This window comes from Hyalella azteca, unplaced genomic scaffold, assembly GCF_000764305.2.
Source record: "Hyalella azteca isolate HAZT.00-mixed unplaced genomic scaffold, Hazt_2.0.2 contig5650, whole genome shotgun sequence".
Classification (NCBI taxonomy): domain Eukaryota; kingdom Metazoa; phylum Arthropoda; class Malacostraca; order Amphipoda; family Hyalellidae; genus Hyalella; species Hyalella azteca.
In genome coordinates, this window is record NW_025935833.1 from 32,772 (window position 1) to 56,057 (window position 23,286).

The 23,286-nt window shown below is 37.5% G+C and overlaps 1 protein-coding gene across 1 annotated transcript in view; it reads right to left on the reverse strand.

Moving 5' to 3' along the window:
• Nucleotides 1–11,870, reverse strand: part of LOC108672365 — a gene marked incomplete at its 3' end in the record, with an annotated part of 44,142 nt that extends 32,272 nt beyond the window's left edge. The window contains exons 1-4 of the mRNA XM_018160010.2: nt 11,568–11,870; nt 5,941–6,134; nt 3,998–4,881; nt 2,237–2,372 (exon numbers count right to left, since the gene is read on the reverse strand). Coding sequence (XP_018015499.1) covers nt 2,237–2,372; nt 3,998–4,881; nt 5,941–6,134; nt 11,568–11,755 — 1,402 coding nt within the window. The remainder of the gene's footprint in view (nt 1–2,236; nt 2,373–3,997; nt 4,882–5,940; nt 6,135–11,567) is intronic.
• Nucleotides 11,871–23,286: the final 11,416 nt, after the last annotated feature.

Below are 23,286 nucleotides of genomic sequence, written 5' to 3' on the forward strand. Positions count from 1 at the left end.
CCCCCACCATCATCACCTCACCCACACCTGTTACCCCCACCATCATCACCTCACCCACACCTGTTACCCCACCATCATCACCTCACCTTCGCAGTTTACTCTACGGAATTTAAGCACCACACACGCGCACGGATCCCGCATTCATTAATTTCCTGCCATACATATCTTGTTATTCATGGATAAATGCCTGTATAGATTATAGTACACTAAATTTTCGTGATTTAAAATTTGTGATGGTGTATATTTTGTACCCGTGTAGTGTGTACCCGTATAGTGTATACTCATGAATGTTATAAGTGCGCTGGGAAGGCCTAGAGCCAAGGCAACCGCAGTGTCACACTCACAAAACTTGGGGGTCGATTATCCAAATTTGAGTGTCCAAATTTCTTACCCAAAGCACCAGCAAAGAGCAAACTGATGCGCCATTTTACCAGGCCAAACTAAGTTAGGATGTCCCACACAAGGGCAAAAAGTACATTAACACGTTGACTCCGAAAAATATTCGCTTATTTCTCTGAGTGCAGCTAGGCAGACTCGTTCGCACGCCGCGCGTACGAGTGATTGGCATCATTGTGGCCGTGGCGAGTGATTGGCATCATTGTGGCCGTGGCGAGTGATTGGCATCATTGTGGCCGATCATTGTGGCCGTGGCGAGTGATTGGCATCATTGTGGCCGTGGCGAGTGATTGGCATCATTGTGGCCGTGGTGAGTGATTGGCATCATCGAGTGATTGGCATCATTGTGATAGCGACGAGTGATTGGCATCATTGTGGCCGTGGCGAGTGATTGGCATCATTGTGATAGCGACGAGTGATTGTCATCACTGTGGCCGCGACGAGTGATTGGCATCATTGTGGCCGCGACGAGTGATTGGCATCATTGTGGCCGCTATATATTTAAATTTACATATTTATACGAAATGGAATATCGTCTTCAGCGTATATTTTCCGTCACTTTGCATCAGTAAAACTAAAGCCATTAAATTTTTCAAGAACTGAAATATTATTCTTATATTTTTAAGACACACGCATCAATGCCACTAACTATACATTGTAACTCCAGATCAACTGAGGGAGCAGCAGGAACTTTCAAAATTAAATAAATTAAATTGTCGCGCAATCTTTTACTTTTCTTTCTAATTCCCATTGCACATTGTTCATATCAATTTTTTTCAAAGTATTTTAAAGATGGCATCTATGAGCAATGTTATCAGCAAGGCGTGAGTTCCACAAATTAGATTTGCGGTATTCAGAATACTGCGCCGTGAAGTGATAAAGATAATGTTAGAATAACATTAATGAGATATGCTAAGAAATGATCGTGAATTTATCACGAGTAGGTACTTACCATATGCCTGATTGAAGGCAAAAAGTTCCAATGGAGCATTACTTACCTGCAACAGAAAAGGAATAACTTGGTCACAAATGGTGGAAAGAACAATTTTTCGAATATATTCAACACCATATTTATTTCCACAATTCAGCAAACAAGGATAAAGATAAGTCAACAATATAATTAAATTCTATATACCATCTTATTTTTATTATTATCTTATCTTATAATTATTCTACTACTATACGTAACTCGTCGGAGCCCCAGCGCTGAGACAGCGACACCTTCCTTTTCGGACACTAAACCTTCTGTGAGCACAAGCCCTGTTCCCTCACCAAAATATGATCCCCACCATAGCCTCCAACCATTCTAGCCACAAATCTCCCACCCTAGTTCCAGCAACCAACCCGCTAAGTTACTCTCTCCATCCCCATGGACTCACAGTGTCCCTAACATAACAAAAATTTGGTAACGCCCATTGGGGTTTACCCAATTGGGCTTAGAGTTACTCTGGGTCTTTGGCCGAATCAAAATCAGCTTCTGATCAATATTCTTTCCTACTTTATAGTGGGCAATAAGACAATGACAAGCGAGTCCTGAGAGTATGACAAGTGTGTTCTGAATGTATGACAAGGGTTGGCCTGGTAAAGCTGCTGACAAGCTGCATTTCAAGCCCGGTTGAAGCGGACAATAGCGGCTGATTTACCGTACGTGCTCCCCGAGTCCTGGGCGGCACCTGACGCAGGGTCGGGCTAGCATCCGAATTTTGTTAGGAAGCACCCACCATCTCCTCCATGGGGTTGTGTCCTCCACTCACCCTGAGAGCAGACCTCCTCCATGGGGTCGCGTCACCCACTCACCCTGGGAGCAGACCTCCTCCATGGGGTCGTGTCCCCCACTCACCCTGGGAGCAGACCTCCTCCATGGGGTCGTGTCGGCTGCCATCCTCGCTGATGTATCCTGGAGGCGGGGAGCCGCCGGGCGGCGCCATGGAGCCGCTGCAGCTCAAAGGGCTGCTGGCGCTGGACGTGGAGCACGCCTGGCGACAGAAGGTGACAAGTGGCAACACGAGGTGACACAAGTGGCAACACGAGGTGACACAAGTGGCAACACGAGGTGACACAAGTTGCCAAAAGTGGCGACATGAGGTGACAAATGTTGCCATAAGTGGCAACACGAGGTGACAAAAAATGCCACAAGTGGCAACATGCTTTGGAAACCATATGGCAACACGTAACACTACAACATGGCATCAGGTATAGTAACGCATGGCGCCGAACGTGTCAGCACATAACAGCCATATTTTAGTACCTATACATACCGTAAAATGGGGTAACTTAGAACACTTTTTTTCTTATAAATGATGCCATTTTCTTACTAGCTAAATTAAACTTGAATTGAAACATGCAAAATACAGGTCTATACTCTAGCTTCACTCACCATAAATTGCTGGCTCCTGCCTCTCATAGTCTTTATGTAATTTCAAAAAAAGTGATGGTCTTTGTTACCCCAGCTGTTGGGGTAACTTAGACCAGGTGGTAAAATCAATTATTTTTTTTTGGTAAAATAACTCCAAATAACTCCAGGTTTTGGTGCATTGTAGTAGAACTCTTCTAGTTACATATGCAAATGACAAACTTGAGGAAAGTGTCATAGTTTGCAAATGGGGGGCGCCACCCCATAATGAGGGAAATGTGACTAAATAATGGCAGCCCTGATGGGGTAATATTGACTGGCTTGGATCTTAAGTTAAAATTACCATATATAAGACTCTGTAGAGTCTGAAACATAAAGAAAAAACATAAATAGGCTGTCAAACATATAATATGTTATATATGGTAATTTTATATTAACTTCCAAGCCGGTCTATGTTACCCCGTCAGGGCTGACATTAGGTGGTCTAAGTTACCCCATTTGGGGGCGGCGCCCCCCATTTGCAAACTATGACACTTTCCTAAAATTTGTCATTTGCATATGTAACTAGAATAGTTCTACTACAATGCATCAAAACCTGGAGTTATTTAACCAAAAAATAAAAAAATTGGAGGGGGTACTCTGACAGGCTTTAAATAATAGCTTTTTTTTTGTGGGTCACATTTTTAATTTTTTAACCTATTAGATATGCAAACTTTTTAAATCTTTCTATTGTGTTATGTAGCCTCAGTATTAGGCCTTTAATGCCCATTGACAAAATTTTTCTATGTCAAATAGTTTTTGAGTTGTGGGGGTTTTTGTACAAAAAACGAAAAGTTGTCTAAGTTACCCCGCCGGTCTAAGTTACCCCATTTTACGGTAAATATATCAGTGATTTTTTTTAAAAGAGATTTTGCCACGAATTTAAAAGTTATTCGAAAAATCTACCTATTTGAAATGGCGGGCAACAAGGAATGTAATCAGCAAAGACATTATAAAATCTGTTATAAATGAGTTTTATCAACACTTGTTATTTCTATCACTAAAATAAAGAGTCATACGATAAACTGTTCAACTACAATATAAATTTGACAGGCGCGGGTACCGGTAATGCTCAAAGGTGTAGGCCCAGATAATTTATTGTCGGTAAATAACTCATTATCATTAAATAATTAATTATCATCAAATGCCATTCATTATCATTAAATAATTTATTATCATTAAATAATTGTACGGAAATATTAGACTCACAAATCGAGTCGGTGAGCCCATTTCATTGAAGCTGCCGTTCGAGAGCTGGGGAAGGAACCCCGAGGCGAGGGAAGAAGGGGAATTACTGCCATCCCCTTGGACGAGGGAGTCGCTCATGGACACTGGGGACGGGGATATGTCAACGAGGGGGTTGAGATCCTCCAGGGATGAGGGGTCCAGGGCGGGGAACCCGGCGGGACAGTTGTTGGTGGTGCCCGCAGAGCAGCTGATGAAACCGTTGCTGGTGTTGCCGCCCATGACGAAGTCGCTGGACTCGTTACTGGTAACGAAATTGTTACCGGCGTCAGTGCAATTGTTACCGGTATTAGTAGTACCGTTGTTTATACCATTGCTGGTCATTGGCATGTACCTATTGTTAGGCTGTGACTGCTGCTGCTGTGGGGCATGCATATCGTCCATGGATGACATAGTCCCGAGCTGAGTTTTGTGCGAGGCAGAAGAGTTAAGCAGCGGCTGGTAATGCGGTGATCCCGACGGACTGTTATCATTTTTGATGATGTTGATGCCATTTGATGGCATCCTTTGTGATGATGTGGTGAGACCAACGTTAGCAAAGCCCTTGCAGAGACCAGCACCCGGGGAGAACGTATCGGTGATGTCCTCGAAGTCTTCATCTGGAGACTCTGCCTTGATCATTAAGTTGTTGTCTGGCAAACCTAGGCTCTTGGCCGGCATTGTTGCGATGTTAGGTTTAGAGTCTTCGTTGAACTGACGCGGGCTGAAGGACGGGGAGGTGATGCTGGTGGGTGGTGAGAAAGAGAACTGGTGGTGGTGGTGCTGGTTGTTCTGGTTTCTTGGTACCAGGATGGATGGCAAGTCAGGATAACAGACGCATGAACCGTGCACAGCACTCCCGTCACTCCCTGAAATTTTAAATTATTTTTATATAATATATTACGCTCAATACCAATAAATGTCATGCAGAATAATGTAATAATGATGCTGAAAGTCTCCTCACTGTAATAAAACTTTTACTCAAACTTACATGCCTTTTTAAAATGTGATTGTTTCCTGCAAAAACTGAAAACAAAATATACCAAAATATCACAAGTTAGTTAGAGAAGGAAATGAAATTTGTGAAGTTGCAAACAGAAGCACGAGGCCAGGATCTCGATTCAGTAATGATTTCAGAATCCAAATAATTGTAATTCATAACAAAGAATGTGAATGAATGAAAATACCTAGCTAAAAATACAACACATTAACTGGTAGGTACATATCACAGATGAAAAGCTAGGCTGTAAATTTCACAGCTGCCATCATCAATATTAATAAAAATTATTCAATATTTCCCATAGCTTGCATTATGATGAAACTATAAATTTCTATCTCACTCACACACCATAGAGCTTGTTTAAACCACTCCAATACTTCCCATAGCTGGCATTGAAATAAAACATTACATTTCTACCTTATACACACAAAATAGAGCTTGTTCTAAATGCCATCTAACTGTACAGACATGAGAGCCTGTGGAAACATCCCCATAGAAGAGTAGGCTTGTATGACACCATTAAATTTCTATTATAATAACATTTATAAAAATATAATGTGTTGTGCTATGTTCTACACAATGTATTGTATGTACTGTAAAGAACAATGAATATGCAAACCATAGTGGCCATATTTACAAGAAAAACAGGTCAATTTATTCAAGTTAAATTTTAATCTAGATAATCAGGAAGTTTAATTTTGTTGCATTTCTTTACTGCCAACAGGAGGGTTTGGCCAGTGATACTAGCATGGCTAATAGGAACCATAATGTCAGAAATGAAGGACATCTTACTGCTACTAGTACTATAGCTACTATGAAGGGCAGGTTATAGCTACTACCGGTATAGCTACTATGAAGCACTACCTATACTGATGTCTAGTACCTACAAATTGCAGTGTCCTTATGAATTGCAGGGTATAACACTCGCCTGGAGGAGCAATTTTAGTGTAGTGGTATGGGTTAATGCAGACAAGTTCTTTCTTGAGGGAAAAAGCGTACGAGCAGTGGTTGAGGGGACGCAGCTCGTGGTGGCTCTGCAGATCAGGCCAGCGCCACAGACGGCAGTAGATGACGTGAGGCAGGCCTTTGCGGTGGCTCACTTGGAGGCGACCGTCCAAAGATCTGTAAAACAATGAACAGACTAAAAATAAGATTGAAAAATGTTAATGGCATTTTAGTGTTCTTGAACAAAGATTTGTTGCTAAAAAATTTCAATGCATCAAAGTTTTGCAGGAATGGATGAACAATGTTGAATTGCATCTTGGGATAATTTGTGCATTAAGGAAGATAGGTAATAATTATTATTATTACAATACCAGCCTGATCATGAAATTGGCTGATAATAATGAAGAGCAATTTTGGTTTCACCAAGCTTTTAAGCAACAACCTTGATCATTAATTGTTATCTATAAAAATACAGTCCATATTTGAACTTGAATTTTTGTCTAAACTAATTGCAGATTGTCATCAATCACTAACCTAAATCTGTACAAGTACGGTACCTATTACAGTACATTTCATCATTTGGATAAGTGTAGGTATGCCACTAAATAGGCAAGACTTGAATTTTAAGGACTGTATATTTGGCAGTAGTTGCCTCCATCATGCCATTTCAAGGGAGGAAATGGTTGATACTCTTTCTTTGGAGCTCATATTACTGAGATACTACTGCACCAATACGGGATCCTGCTAAAGCTGCATGTCAGAATATAATGGGCCTTATATGGTGGAGATTTCAGCAAGCCTAATTGTCTTCATATGACAATAAGAGATCTCCAATCTTCAGATCATCCAAGTTTATAGTTTTAGTAAGCATCTAATACTGCTGCCAAATTCATGCCAATGCCAAACCAGACATACAATGTTTCTATGGCTCAAAAAAATAACACATTCCAGCAACTGGCAGGAGTGCAGATGTTGCTGCTGGGAGGCATCTACCCATATTTTTCACCCAACCATCTGCTCTCTATAGGTATATGAATTATTGTTGAATTAATGTTGTCTTATTAATTAATTATTGTTGAATGTACCGTATGTTTTCTTTCTGTTCTTTTCAGCCTGTAAATTCATTTACTAATGACAACTTTGCTGATTATTGTGATAGTAATTGAGAGACTATGCAAGTGCAATTGCTGATCCCTAAATCAATAAGTCGTTAAGTGGAACTGCCACAAGTTGTTGGTGAGTTTAATTAGGTGTGATCCTTTTAGTTGCAAAGATGTTTTGTGAGTGTCCCATAATTTTGCTACATGCTAATCTGATTAATTAATTTTGTTAGTGCTTCACTTATCATCCAATGTTTATTGCAATTCTTATTTCAACTGTCTTTTGCTTGCAATTTATTCTTGAATGCTTTGATTTTGTGTATTTATCTTGAAAACTTTACAATTTTACCAATTACTTGAGCAGTTTATCATGGTTCTGGTTTTAGCTTATCTTTGCAAATGTTTTTACTGATTTCACTCCAAATATTATTATGTTTGTGTGTTTTGTTTTTTTGTATTTCTTGCTTGCTGCATGCAACCACTAGCCATCAATTAAGAATCTATTTTAGGGATTTGCTGCATCAGTTCAACACCCAAATTTCCCTTCAGGCTCAGTATTATTATCTAGTTGGACAGTATATTGATTTTTGTATTATTTATTTTTCAGTTCACCACTGATGAAACATATAACCCTGTCCATGCTCCCTATCCCTACTCATAACTCATAACTCCTGAATGCAATTAAACTCATCCACTCATTACACTGTACCCTAACCACTCAATAATTAGCTATTCTCTTGTACATCATTTTCACTGTATTTTTATTTCAATTCACAATATAAGACACCAGTCTCAACTAGATATAAGGGTTGTTGCCAAACCACACTCAAAGTAGGTAACATGGTTACCTCACTCGCAATGTGACACATCTACCCAGCAACAATTTGGTGCACATGTGAGGTAGGTGGCATATGACCCCAAATATCAGCAGCAACACCGCCAGCATCACACAGAGGTCCATGCACTGGCCCGGCCAAAATACAGGCTTCAGGCCCGCCTTCAGGAAATCCCCGCCTCCCGAAAGGGAGGCGGGGATTTGGTGATTGCTGATTTGGTCCCATAAAGGGACGCACTCCAACTGCGAGCAGGTTGACAACATTTGGAAACTACACCAATACCTACGCAAGATACAGGTAGATCCAGTCACACATCTGTCCTCTCTTTGTCCACTCTGTCACAGACATGAACACAACACCAACCACCTGTTCGGCTGCTCAGAACTGGTCATGCCCTTGTCGCCCCTGGTTTTGTGGAGCTCTCCTATCAAGGCGGCAGGGCTGCCTTTCCGTGGGCTGGCCACAGAAAGGGTGTAGGCCCCGTCCCGCATTTGTCATGGGATGGGGAGGGCGAACAACAACAACAACCCCATATCATTCTTTAATGAGCTATATTACGCTTAACTTCCACATAGTAAGTTAAAATTCTGCTAAAGGAATATTATATTTAATACTGTAAACTGGGGTAACTTTGACCACTTTTTTTTCAAAATGATGCCATTTTTTTACTAGATAAGTTAAACTTAAATTGAAACATGCAAAATACAGGTCTATACTCTAGCTTTACTCACCATAAATTGCTGGCTCCTGCCTCTCATAGTTTTGATGCAATTTAAAAAAAAGTGATGGTCTTTGTTAAAGTTACCCCATTGGGGGGCGGCGCCCCCCATTTGCAAACTATGACACTTTTCTAAAATTTGTCTTTTGCATATGTAACTAGAAGAGTTCTACTACAATGCATCAAAACCTGGAGTTATTTTACCAAAAAATAAAAAGATTGGAGGGGGTACTCTGACAGGCTTTAAATAATAGCTCTTTTTCGTGGGTCACATTTTAATTTTTTAACCTATTAGATATGCAAACTTTTTAAATCTTTCTATTGTGTTACGTAGCCTCAGTATTAGGCCTTTGATGGCCATTGACAAAATTTTTCTATGTCAAATCGTTTTCGAGTTGTGAGGGTTTTTGTTAAAAAAATGAAAAGTGGTCAAAGTTACCCCGCTGGTCAAAGTTACCCCATTTTATGGTATATAATTACATTTCATGAGAATTTTGGGCCAATTTTGACCCTTAGTAATTATTGCCACATGACTCACATGAGCACACTCACATTCCATTACAGAAGAATTTTTTATTATTTAATTCATGACAGAATTGCATTTCATGTAATATGTCACCTTGTTGACTTGAGAATGAAACTGATAATGGAAAAAATATAACTCAGTATGGTAGGTACTTGCTGCAGTGAGTGACAGAGAGCGCATTTTCTTGTTGACAAAAACATGGTCACGCACAGACAGACAGACGGACGGACATGACAAGCACAATAGCGCCTTTTTTTCCATAAATGAGAAAATGCGCTAAAAAGGTAACAAAAAAGGCACACTCAATTTACAAAAGTTTGAGTAAATTCCATAATTCCTTAATCATGCCTAGCTTGTGGTCATTTTACCTTTTTTCAACATCCTTACATATTTTTTCCGAAAAAAAAATTAAAAAACTCAACTCTTTTGACCAGAAATTTTTAAAAAATTGCATGTGAAATTATAGTTTTTACCTGTATGGTAATCTAGAAAATTCTGCTTATTCCAGATTAGTTCTCAGTCCAAAAATTCCAACTTGATTTTCTATGGAATCCTAAATGTATTTATTTAACAGTCTGGTACATCACCATAAAAACATGATCCTATAACACAAAATAATTAATTCATTTTATTATGTGTTACTGTTAACCCTTTAGCGGGCAAGCATTGAAATATCCAGAAATTAAAATTTCAGAAACCATTTCAAGAAAGTAAGAAGTATTATGAATTTTTGCAAATTTTGCCTATTTAAAGGTTTAAATCGCACTTGAAGAATTCAATAAATGCGATCGGTACACAAAATTTTTCTTTATAATTAAAATTCAGTTGATGCAAATGAAAAATTAGAAACATAAAAATTTAATTTAATTAAATTTAATCAAGTTGCCAAAATAAATAAATATATATTGATACTTCCACCTTTTGAAGTACCGTAAATGCGGAAAGAGCGTCAATTCCATTGTCTGAGTCGAAACCTTCATTTAAATGCTCATAGCTATTTCAATTTGTGGACTTTGCAGCTGGTGATGCTATAGATAGAACGATGGTCAGATAATTAGTGATTGACTTAGGCATTATAAGGATGCCTCAAAAACAAACAGGGAGCCGTGGTGAGGCGTTTTGTGACGCGATTTCTAGTGATCATATATGGTAACTTACCCGTGAAAGGGTTAAGTATCAAGTATCAACAACAACCACTATTAACCATTTCTATGTAGTATGTACTATATGTAGTAACCCAATCTGGAATTTACCACAACAATTTTCCAAAAATTACAGGCCACACAGGGTATAAAACTATAAATGGTCATTTTACACTACAGGGTACCAGGCATGGAATATATCTACTTGGTGAGCCGCGACTGAATTTTTTGAGCCGTGGTTTTATGGATTTGCCAGCCGTGATTCCATTTCTACGAGCTGTGATTCTATTTCACCGAGCCGTGAATTCCATATCCCAGCCATGAAAAGCCATTTACAAGGTGCGAATTTATTTACAAAGTCCATGCACGTGTTACCCCAAATCTCTAATTTTACCCTTAAACAGTCAAACGGCAACAATAAAATTTGTCTCTACTGTAAGTTCAGCACGTGTTAGTACAGTCTGACCGCTTTGACATGACCGCAAGTCCGCAACTATGCGCGATCTTCAACAAAACGTTTCGTTGATTTGTTTACATTACGATGTTTATGTTTTTTTTCTGCAAGATATTTTTGGCGGAAACGGTAAAGCAATGCGGATTGCGGAAGTTGAAAATTTTATGAAATGACATGTTTGCGAAGTGCAAACCGCGATTTTTTAATCAAACAAAAATTTATGACATTTGAGCCGCGAGATTTCATACCTACTGAAATTATATGATATGAGAGCCCTGATATTTCAGACAAAAATAGGACTTTTCCAGACTAGCAGGGTACTTTTGAAAATTGTAGACAAAATGTGCTGTTAGCCTACCTATTGACTATATTTTTTGTGAGAAAAAATTCTATCTACTGTACAATGTATTCTTTTATATAAATTATCATTCTAGAATCTATAAAAATTTACAGATGGGTTTTGACAATAAATAAATTAAAATTTTCTAGCTGTTACTAGACTACTAGTGTTAGGGTTAGCGGTTAGCCTATTAACAGCATAACAGAATCAAGATGGCTAGGTATAACAATTATTACTGCTATGGTTGTATAGAAAACATTTGGAAATAAAAGAATTCAATCAAGTTTACTTCAACTTGCAGGTATTTTTACTAACAATAAGACATAGCTAGGCTAGTAATATATTAAACAAGTAATTAATTTTAAACTAACATTGAAACTTGCAGGGCAGGATAAACAGCACCTGACTGTAAATTAAAAATATTTAACATTATTAATCATTACCGATAGTATTGATTCGAAGATTGGGATTAATGAATTTAGTCTTAGGCTTACCGCGGGATTGTAATACACCGAGTATTGACGTCAGCTTGAGTGATGGCACTTTCAAGTTCGTCAAGACTGCCTGTCTTTTTTAGTTTTTTAACAAGTGACTTAACAGCCTTCTCGCTCCACTTGTCTTCGCCTTCTCCTTTCTTAAACCCGAGCAGTCGTTTCACAATAGGCGGATTAAATGGCAGCATCTTCAAGCTGCCCTAATTTATCAGAGAACAGGTTCAATAAGAGCGTGGTGAATGTCGCGATCAGCTGATGGAAGTGCCACAGTGCCTCAATCAAGATCTCTGTTCACGCGCCACACACGCACAGAACCCAGATGCCGCAAAACTCCCCTACCAGACAGTAATCTACGCAGTCGTCATCAAAACAAAAACTAGTTCCCTATATTTACTGTAAAATTTATTTATAATTTACAAGTTTAGGGAGATTTTTTGGATAAATGCTAAATATATATATTTTTTAAGAAGAAAGTTAATCTTAAATGCTTAGATCGAAGTATGTTTTGACAAGTATTCCTACGCGTCTATTCAATGATATCTGCGCAAGTTTTAACCCAGGCATAGTTTATAGTTTAGCAGGTTTATTTGGTTATGATGGCTTGTAATTCTGGGAGCAAATTCGATCGTGAATACTCACGGTATCTTACAGTAATTATTTGATCGTATATTAGCATTATTTACTTATGTGCACTATTGGACCGGAAGAAAATGGAGAAACTGATGTATGTTAATTAAATTATGGCTTATCAGTTACTGGGCAAACTTAAAATTTCGGTATTCATGAGATTTAAGTGTATTTCGAGTACTAAAAAACCCTGGTATACGGTAAAAATGGTGCTTAGGCGGTAGGCCTACATGAAATTGTGATCAACTGCATGTTTACGGTAGCTAACTCGAGTCATGAGATTGAGATGCATTATTAGTCCCAATGTGGACTACAGTTGTGGATGCTTTAATATGTCGCTGATGCCCTGCAGTGCGTTGTCCGAGGAGGCGGTGCTGGTGGCATTGAGAGAGAGGATGCAATTGCTATCAGTCCAATTTCAGATTAATATGTTTCAATTAGAACTGCCCACGACCGGCCGTTTTCAGTGCATTCTCATTTCCCCATTGTCATCCCCAAAAAAGTTTTCTCTACTACAATATATACAGAAAATATTTAATTGGCGCACCTACAATAGTAAGGAGCTAGGCGGCAAAATTCAATTTGTTTATGTTGGTGACGATGCCAATTCGATGAACTTAGAATATTGGTTTGTATAAATTTGGTGAAGCCGATGACTTGAAATTACAATTTAATAAACGCGGGCTCGAGTTATTCGAGTTTTAGTAGTTTTACCATTTACATCATTTCAATTCATGAATTATTTTATAAAATATGAATTTTTTCAATGTGAAGTGGTCGGAATTTCGATATTTATTCTTTTGTATTCTATAATATATAGCAATATATTATACAATATACGACGTTAAGATATCTATTAGGATGACGTGAACAAAGTTTTAGAACTTATTTCCAGCTAAACATTATATGTCAGTTTTGACGCTTATTTGCCGTGGACTTTACGAGTCTCTACTGTCAATTATTCATTCAAGAATTGGAATTTCGCCAACACGACATTCCCTTTATTAGGCATTAGGATATTTATTATCTTATTTGGCATTAGGACTTTATTAGGATATTCGTTAGGAATTAGGATATTTGTTAATTTGAAATATTATATTACTTCATTGAGAATGAATAGATTCTTCATGTATGCACAATAAGTTATAAAAAACACGCAAATTATAACCATTTATCATTCGTTATCAGGAATCTATTACATATTTAAAAGTGTGGTCGTATTTTTTTTTGTAAGCCTGGTGTAGTTCTACTCGCGTGTCCATGATACTAACAGTGACGCCATGTAATATTATGGCGTGCAATTTAGATATCGTTTCATGAAGCCTGACGCAAAAAAATAGAATTTTCTACAACAGATTCATATTCTTTCATTAATGATGGAATGCTATGACAAGTAAAAAAATTAAATTAAACTGGAATTTCAAACCGACGCATTTCATCAAATTTGTTTTTTTTAATAGACATTTCTTCAATTGAAACAATTTTGAGCATTTTATCAATTGTTAGCTAGACCATTTTACATATGTAGATATCGTGAACTTTTTGCGATTAAAAATTCTCATATCGCGCAGCGCCAGAGGCATGGGCTGAGAACTATTTATATTGATTTTATTGGAAATTTAAGTTAAATTTTCCATTTTAAACATTTCCTCAAAATGAAAACAGAAAAGCATGGTCATCAATCTTTTTCTGGGATACTTCTCATCCAATGGTCTTCATCTTATTACAAATCGAAGCTTATCTCTTGACAAGCACGGTAAGTTGTTACATTATATTAATTTTAATCGAAAATATTGTTTAGGATTTTGAATATATCCTAGAGCAAAAATTAGCTCGGATAAATAAATTATACTTTCGTAATAAAACTTTTTTAGTACAGCTCCATAAGTTGCGATAAAAATAACATGTTCTGTAGTGAATTTTACACGATAACGTTTGTAATTCTAGCACATATAATTAATTTGAATTAAAATGCATAGTGATTTTTTATGCGCCATATATACTCATGTGTAAATTAGCATTAGATGGCAGAATTTTCTTATTGAAACACGTACGAATAATAGTATAGTATAGCATAGTATAGCATAGTATAGCATAGTATAGATGCAGTGCTGGAGGAACCCACCAGCATCATCATCATGCAGTGCTGGAGGAACCCACCAGCATCATCATCGTGCAGTACGTGGCGCCCAATATTAACCGACCGACGATGGCTGGCCGATCTCAGCCATCTGTTTTCAAACTACCGAAATTGTCTGAACTTTGAGATAGTTTCCAGAGTCATTTTCTATTTAAAATTTCCTTGTTGTATCCTATTTACATGTATTATGTACTTATGTCCACCAAAATTTCATTCTTCAATGCTTCTATTAACTTGAAAATGAATGTTGATACATTCGAAATTTCGTTAAATATATTTTAAATACTTGCTGAAACCTGCTTTTTGATCTGTTAACGTCATCTGAAGAAATTTGATTCCTTACAAATTGGAATATAATGCATTCTCTGGTCATTATTTGTACGTGTTTCATGTGTAAATGCGTACATGTGATACCAAGTCACGGCAAAGGTATTTGTCTCAAAGAAAATCTAAGCTTCCTACCAAGACGGTTTAGAAAGCAGAAAATGGAATTTCTCAGCAGAATTTCGTTGGAGTTGGGGCTGAAGAAGTTCAGTAACCTAGGCTGGGATAGGCAAGAGCCATTCGGAACGTCTCTTGAAAGCCACGTTCCCGATGAAGTTAGGCTCATGCTGCTTTTCCTATACAAGTGGAAAGCTAAAGTGCAACGTTTAACTCCTCCACATCTGCAGCAGCTTCTCGAAGCGGAAAATATGAAAGTGCGGCTATACAGTGGCAGGATTTCGGCGGAGTATCTTTTCAAAATAGAAAGAGGAAAGTTGTTTGCACGATACTTGGACCCTTGCACGATATTCCTCACAGTTGGCAACTACATCGAGAGTTCACCGTCGTCGCTACTTCAGCCGCCTGAGACCTGGCATGAATTTGGCCATATGATTGTTGAAGACAGCCATGGCTATCACCCTGAAGTCATGAAAAAATGTCTGACTTTAATTCGTAACATGCCGAATGCTAACCAAAAACTTCTCGCGATGCTTCTGCTGGTCTTGCGAGAAGCGTGCGAAAATGAAAAGGAAACTATCGTCGAAGAGGATTTATGGAAGATCTGTAGAGTTTATAGTAAGATCTTCTTCAAGAGGAAGACATCGAAAGATTGTCACATGTGTTCGTTTTTGGACAAGAAGAGATGCTCGATTGCTCAACGCATTGCTAGGTATTTGATACGCTGGAGAAGTTACGACGAGCTACAACCATTCGCTGTAGAAAATTCGGAGCTTGAATGAAAAGATGAAAATGAATAACGGCGATGATAAAATAATTCAACTTCACGTGTTTAAGCGGTATAAACATTTCGCAGTGTTAGTTGTCGCCATTGGAAATACAAATAATGAAAATGCGACATACAAATACTGAAAATATAATAAAATATTAGGCCAGAAGCAAAAAAGTCAATTTCAAGACTTCCGAAGAAATATAAGGTATGAAATGACGAGTTAACAAAATTATGTAAGAGAAATTCGAGGATCAGAATATTTAATGTGTAAAGCACTTTGGAAATCGACGAGTTGTAACTTGGCGGAAAAGATGTAGGTTTTTGTTCCGCTCATCGCTAAACCTGACCTCAGAGCGTTCAAAAGAATGCGTTAGTGTTCATAGTAATGATTTTGAGGATTAAATCTTATAACGGAGGAATTGTGGCTAAATTTGAATTATCTGTATCATTTCTTGATTGTTTATCAAAATGTATTTTTTCTAATACCCAAATTTTTTATTCTGATTGAATTGATAGTTTAGGAACAAGTAGAGTAAAGGCTTATTTTATTTGTTAAAACCAATCGTTCATCACAAAATGAGATGAGAAGAATGAGAATAATCTAATGAAACGAGAATAATACAATGAGCCAATGAACTGTAAAGGATTCAAAGGTGCCTTATTAAATTTTTATTCAATTTTCTTATACAAATATAAACTATTTGGACAGTCCTGAAAGTTTGACTTTATACTGACAATGCAATTTTTTCTCCACTACATTATGGAGATTTTTAAAAGATCTAAAAAACTGAAGGTGACTCTGGGCGACACCAGAGCGTGGCGACAATAGGTGACACCACAGCGTGGCTACCGTAGGTGACACCACAGCGTGGCGACAATAGGTGACACCACAGCGTGGTGACAATAGGTGACACCACAGCGTGGCGACAATAGGTGACACCACAGCGTGGTGACAATAGGTGACACCACAGCGTGGCGACAATAGGTGACACCACAGCGTGGTGACAATAGGTGACACCACAGCGTGGCGACAATAGGTGACACCACAGCGTGGAGACAATTTTAGAAGTTCTTCAGGATTCAAATGTAAAGTGACTGCTCATTATATTTACTGCTCAGGCAATTAATTCCATTAATGTTCAGGATACATACCATGACTTTAATATTGTTCAGTATAACACCAAGTTTTGCAAGTAAACATGAGCACATAACAAGTTGGCGTAAGTAAATTCGAGGAACAATTAACATAAAATAAGATCAAATCAAAAATTGAGGTTTATTGCATTATTTGAAAGGCTCAATCTCCATGCATGGCAGGATTACCTGGAAAATAATATGGATTAGTACAAAAGAACCAACAATATCACTTATAGTGGCTGAACTCATGCAATAAAACATGCAAATTCAGGGAGCAAATCTTAGTTAAAATAAAGTATATGCGTAAAGAAGTCATTACCTACATATGCAATGGTTGAGTTTATGAGACGTGTAGCTGTTAGGCTTAGCATATTCATTAGTCAAGTCGAGGCTACTCTTTAGCGAAAAATAAAAGCCGTCTTTGCAGTGCTGCTGCTTAGTCAGTTCTCATGGTTCAATCTTATTCATATTCAAAGAAGCAAATGGAAGTATGGACGGGAATAAATAATTTACGCACAGCGGAAGTTCTTTGGATGTTTTTTTTTTCAATAATCCATCCCATTTTTTAAAAATAAAAAATTATTCAAGGGTTTCATAAAATAATATGAGTATGTCAAAATATCCAACATGTTTATGCCACTCTTCGAAGGTGCCATCACAAAGCAACCTTACGGAAAATTCAAATTATAATGTTTGTGTTGATCAACAAACCGTCGAGAAAAATCGATATTGATATGAATTAATGTGATAAATAAATTTGAATAACCAAAGGAATTACGAAAATTCACGCGGACAATTAAGGACAGCATAGATGGACTTAGTTACTGCCAAAAAGTATTTTTGTTTTTTAAATTTGCAGACAGACATTATATCTCCCACAGAATTGTCCAATATTAGTGTTTGGAAAAAAACTATGCATCCGTGATCCAGCAATGCGTCGTAACATGAAGCCATTTTTAATGAGGTGAGGATTAATGGACCACATGTGGAGGTATTGCGGATGAAAACCATTCTATTCAGGGAGTCAAAAGCTCGTAACAATTAACAGAGTTTGTCTCTCAAAAACAGACCGGACATTTTCCCTGCGCATGATTATTCGAAGGCTAAACTGATATTGAGTCCTCGTGAAAACTTGAAATTCGGACGTAAAATTTTTAAACTTACACCACGACAACAGCGTTCTTGATTATAACGCGTTCATAATTGTACAGCGTACGTTCATGATTAAACAGCGTTTTTAATTCTACAGCGTTCTCTAATTTTCTAATTTTACAGCGTTCTTAATTTTACAGCGTTTTTAATTATACAGCGTTCTTAATTATACGGCGTTCTTAATTATACAGCGCTCCTGATTATACAGTGTTTTTAATTATACAGCGCTCTTTATTATACAGATACAGCACTTTTAAATATGCAGCGTTCGCGGTTATACAGCGCTTTTAATTATACAGAGTTCATGATTATACAGCTTTCTTAATTATACAGCACTTTTACTTATACAGCGTTCATGACTATACAGTGTTCTTTATTATACAGCGCTTTTAATTATACAGCGTACTTAATTATACAGAGTTCATGATTTTACAGCGTTCTCAATTATATAACGCACTTAATAATACAGCATTATTAATAGTGTTTTTAATTATACAGCGTTCTTAATTGACCGATGGAAGCGATCAAGCAGTAATCCCTCGACAAGAAACAGATACAACTAAATTGACAGTATGATTTATATACAGAGATAGTAAGTGGATAAGACTTTGTCCAAATGCCAATGCACTTTTCGCCATTGTGTGGGTCATACATAGCCAGTTTGGTTAAGCAAAAGGACGTATCAGGGGCCATACTTTCAAAATTCGCTAAGTGAACGTAAGTACTTACGCTCTATTTTCTTGTCTACGATTTGTAGATTTTGCTTGAAAGGCCGTCAATGATTGGCGGATGAACTTACGATCTCTTAACTTTTTTTGAAAGTATGGACCCAGAGCTACATGCATAACGTTTGTCACTGTTCGGACAATATTACCCATTAATTTTCCACAAAATGTATGTAATCTAGCCGCGCACAGGCTGGATAAATCTTTCTGTATGAATCTAAAAAATATGTTTAAATTATATGTTATCAACAAACATTGAAATTGACCAATTACTCTCATGTTGAAATATTCTCAAGTTTTCACAAGTTATATATGACTGCAAGAATGAGAAGGAAGTTGTAAGTGCTTATCAAGATAACGAGCTCATGTGCCACGTCGCTACAAAGGAAGGCTGTAGGTTTCACGTTCGATGAATAATTAATTGGATGCTCGCTTTCGAAATTTCACGATACAATTGTTCAGTCGGCTGTTGCTGTAGCAGCTGCTGTAGCAGCAGCTGTTGCTGTAGCAGCTGTAGCTGTGTTACCTTGTACTAGGTTAGTTAACAGGGTCAGACTAACGAGGAACAGCGTCTGAAGAGAAAGTTTATCGGCCGCAAGGTATAATGTTGAACTGATGTCAATTTAGGCCTTCCTATTGAATTAGTATCGGAATAATAGAGCAAAGGATAATAATCTAATTTTTTTGCAAAGATTTTAATCATTTCTTGTAAGAAAGATCATCAGAGAGTATTCATCTATGCCTCATCAAACTTTTTTTATCTAAATTACTGCACATTTAAAAATTTAGAAATTCTCCGTGAGAATCTACATAAGCAAGAAAGTTGTCCCACGCCTAGCAAACTTTTGCAGATAAGTTTAGAATATATAACCGAGTTATACAGTGAGACTTGCCAGCTTCAAGCCAGCCTCACTGTTGAGACATTCTGCGGCATGTTGTTGTGGAGCACTTCTAGCGATTAGAAGCCTTTGAAATAGCGCTTTGTGACAACATCGCGCTGGAAATACAGATTGAGATACATAAAATATTACTTAAAACCGTTTTTAAAATAAAAACTGTTTACTTAATTAGTAATATTACATAAAACATATAATAATATGTAGTAATAGTAATAGTAATAGTAAAATGAATGAATTAAAATGGCCTAAAGTACTTAACATCTGACATTTATGTTATATCAGAAGAAAGTTTATACAGATAACTCGTGTTAACCATGACACGATTCAAACTTTAAGGAACATCGTTAACTACTGTGTAATTTCTACAAATCCAACTAACTTAATTATGTCGGGAGCCAGTAAATAATTGTGGAAGCCGAAATGAATGCAAAGTGAGACTTGAAATTACAGAATACGGAATGCTATGGTAGCTAAAAATATTGCTGCATACTACAAATGGTTACTATAGAGAACTAGCAAAAACATCTAAATAGCTAAAGAGCTTCACGTAGCATCAAAACATCACAAGTATTTAATATAGCATAGAATAATAATACCATGCTACATGGTATTTAATGTAGCATATTATTTAATGTAGCGTTACTGCACTTCCGTTCAGGAACGTTGATGTCATTTTGGCTTAGCTGATGATGCTCCTGTGCCGTTGCTCGAGGGCATCACAGACACTTCACACGCTCGGCACAGACACGTCACACGCTCGGCACAGACACGTCACACGCTCGGCACAGACACGCCACACGCTCGGCACAGACACTTCACACGCTCGGCACAGACACGCCACACGCTCGGCACAGACACGCCACACACTCGGCATCACAAACACGCCACACGCTCGGCACAGACACGCCACACGCTCGGCACGGACACGCCACACGCTCGGCACAGACACGCCACACGCTCGGTACAAACACGCCACACGCTCGGCACAGACAAGATTGCGATGTATTAAATAAAAAAGAGAATTTTTTTGCGGGCTGAGTGATTAAAAACAGTTATGTTTGTATTTAAAACAGACATTTAAATGATTTATTTGCCTTTCATTAAAGTGCATTGTAGTTGCACCAAACGACAATTATGTTTTACTGGCTAATGCTGTTAATTAAACCTGGTCGGACATATTTCTTGCGTACTTATACGCAAGAGATAGCCAACGCGTATTATACGAGATGAAATACGCAGAGATTTGCTTTAAAAATTATCGTGATTTGCACTAAATTTATGTAAGAGGTAATTCTATTTAACCACTTCACAAATCGATGATATGAATTTGTTCAACATTGAAAACTCATTTGATACAGAATTAAACATAAAATAATCTGAACGTTAGGATGATCCGAGTAGAGTTGCGTAAATTCGCGAATAGTTACACTATTCATGCAGCCAGATTCAAGAAAAAAGAAATAGTACTCCGTTTAAAAAACTCATCAAACGATCGACTGCATCTGTCTTTAATTAGTGCTCTTTGCTGCCTTGAAACGCGTTCCCCAAAAAATTATGAAATTGTTAAATGTTTTGATAGCGCATTAACTTTTAATACGAAATTTGCAGGGTAAACACAGACGTTTTGGCCCAGAATATTTTGGCTGAAACCATTATGCGTATCTTACGGAAATTTAATTACCTTAAAGAATAATTTTAATCTGGAACCTTAATTGGATATAAATTATTATGAATATATTTATTTTAAGTTTCCCGCAAACGGTTCGTAGGTAATCAAAAAATTTCACGCATCAGTGGCGAAGTTCCTCTCGTTAGAAGTTAATAGTTCACCAATTATTTTAATGTGCATTCCAGATTCGCGGCCAAAATTTGAGCCTGGATTTTTCTCCTTCTTTTAAGCGGTGGTTATGGGCGATGGTCGAGCAAAACAACATTCGCGTCCAACAGCCTCGCGAAATTGCTGGCGAATTACCACCTTATTGTTTGGGAGCCGGGAAGCGGCTCTGTGTGTGGCAGCTTCTTAATGAAACGTCCTCCTAGGAAACCTGACGACGTCTTCTAACCTCGTTGCTTATTTCAGCTCACGGCACCTGGTATCAACAAGAGTTTTTACCGAAAATTTTGTGTAGTTTAGCCAATTTATTCGATGTGATTTTGTCAAATTGTGAAAACTGCACAATCATTTACGAAGTGAAATTCCTCACAAAGCTTGGTGATCAAAGTAAAGTGCGCAAGCTCTGAATAGTAAACCAATTGAAATGCTTCGTTAACTTTTCTACATAAATATTGTGGAAGGGAACATTTGGTACTGTAGTTCAAATGAATTTAAGACGAATCCATTCCTTTTATGAATCCGTCTGCAAGTATAACCTTCAGTCTCTATAAACATATCTAATTTATTTTTTGATCACAGTATTTTCCTATGAAATAATACCCATCATTAATATCCTCGCTTTTTGTTTCGGCTCTTTTAAAATGATCTTTCCACTTAACAGAAAGGCTCTCTAAATGACAGTCAACTTAAATGACAGTCAACTTCGTTGTTGCAGAAACAATTGAACAATAGACGGACTACAAAGCCACGGCCTTCAAACAGTCTAGGCTTCCAACAAGATGACGCCGACGTCTTCAAGCTTCAAAAGCAACAAAGAAATGACTTCGCTGCTTTTCTTTTACTTTTATGCAAAGTTTTCAACTCCCTGGACCCTGGAAATAAATACTTCAAAGGTGAAACTTGAAATTAAAATTATTTTGCCGAGCAAGTGCAAGTGGCTTTAATTGCAATAATAGGATTTTTAAAGCAGGTTATTGACTTTAGTTTTGCACGTCAATCGATCGACTTTCAGAAAACTCAGCAATGATTTTATTCCTGCGAGCTTGAACGGCGTAAACACGATCATATTCCATGAACATCGCAAACTCTCAGAATTTCATCAAAACTGACTCGAATAAAATTGAAAAACTAAAACATCAACAAAGTCAATAATGTCTCAGCAATAACTATCACAACTAGCATTCACTGGTATCACACATAGCACGTGATCACACACAATCAACGAACCGACTCTTCACCATACAGTTGTTAACATGCATTGTCAACACCATTATTCACAATTAGCATAAACCTCCTGTCCAACTCACCGGTTCTACACCGTATTTTGAGTAGTAAATAGCATAAACTATCAGCAACATTACCATCAATTCGCTGCAGCAACACCCAACACTCACCTCATGTTGAGTGAGTCAGGTACTATATAACCTGCGCTTGAAGGTACAGCCGTATAGGTAATCTCTGTGGGTACCAACAGTCTTCCTGCGCGGCGTGAATTTTTGGTCACAACAATACAAAAATATCAACAATAATAAGTTATTAGTAGCATAATGTAGAGGAAATAGATTTAATTTAGTGCTATATATAATTTTTAAATTGCAATTAATGTATTAGGTTTAGGATTTGGTTTTTTCATTTTTAGTTTTCAATCACCTTAGCCGTGCCCTCCAGCAACATTGCGTTTTACCTATCATTGTGTCTAGTGTTCTTGCCGTGGAGGTACGTAAATCGATAGCCCTGTGATTGTATTTGTGATTGTTTAATTTTAGAAGTGAATAGTTTCGTGTTATTGATTATTTGTGCGTGTTAATTTGTTTATCTTTATTATATATTCATTCTCTAGTTAGTTATTTCAAGCGTTATTTTTGTTCTATTTCAGGAAGGCCTCGATGTTCGAACTCGATATATAAGCTCATGATATAAACTCGATATTTGGACTTGATCATTGAACTTTGAAGTGAATTAAAAGTGATGGAAACGCACGGTTAGAGTTCA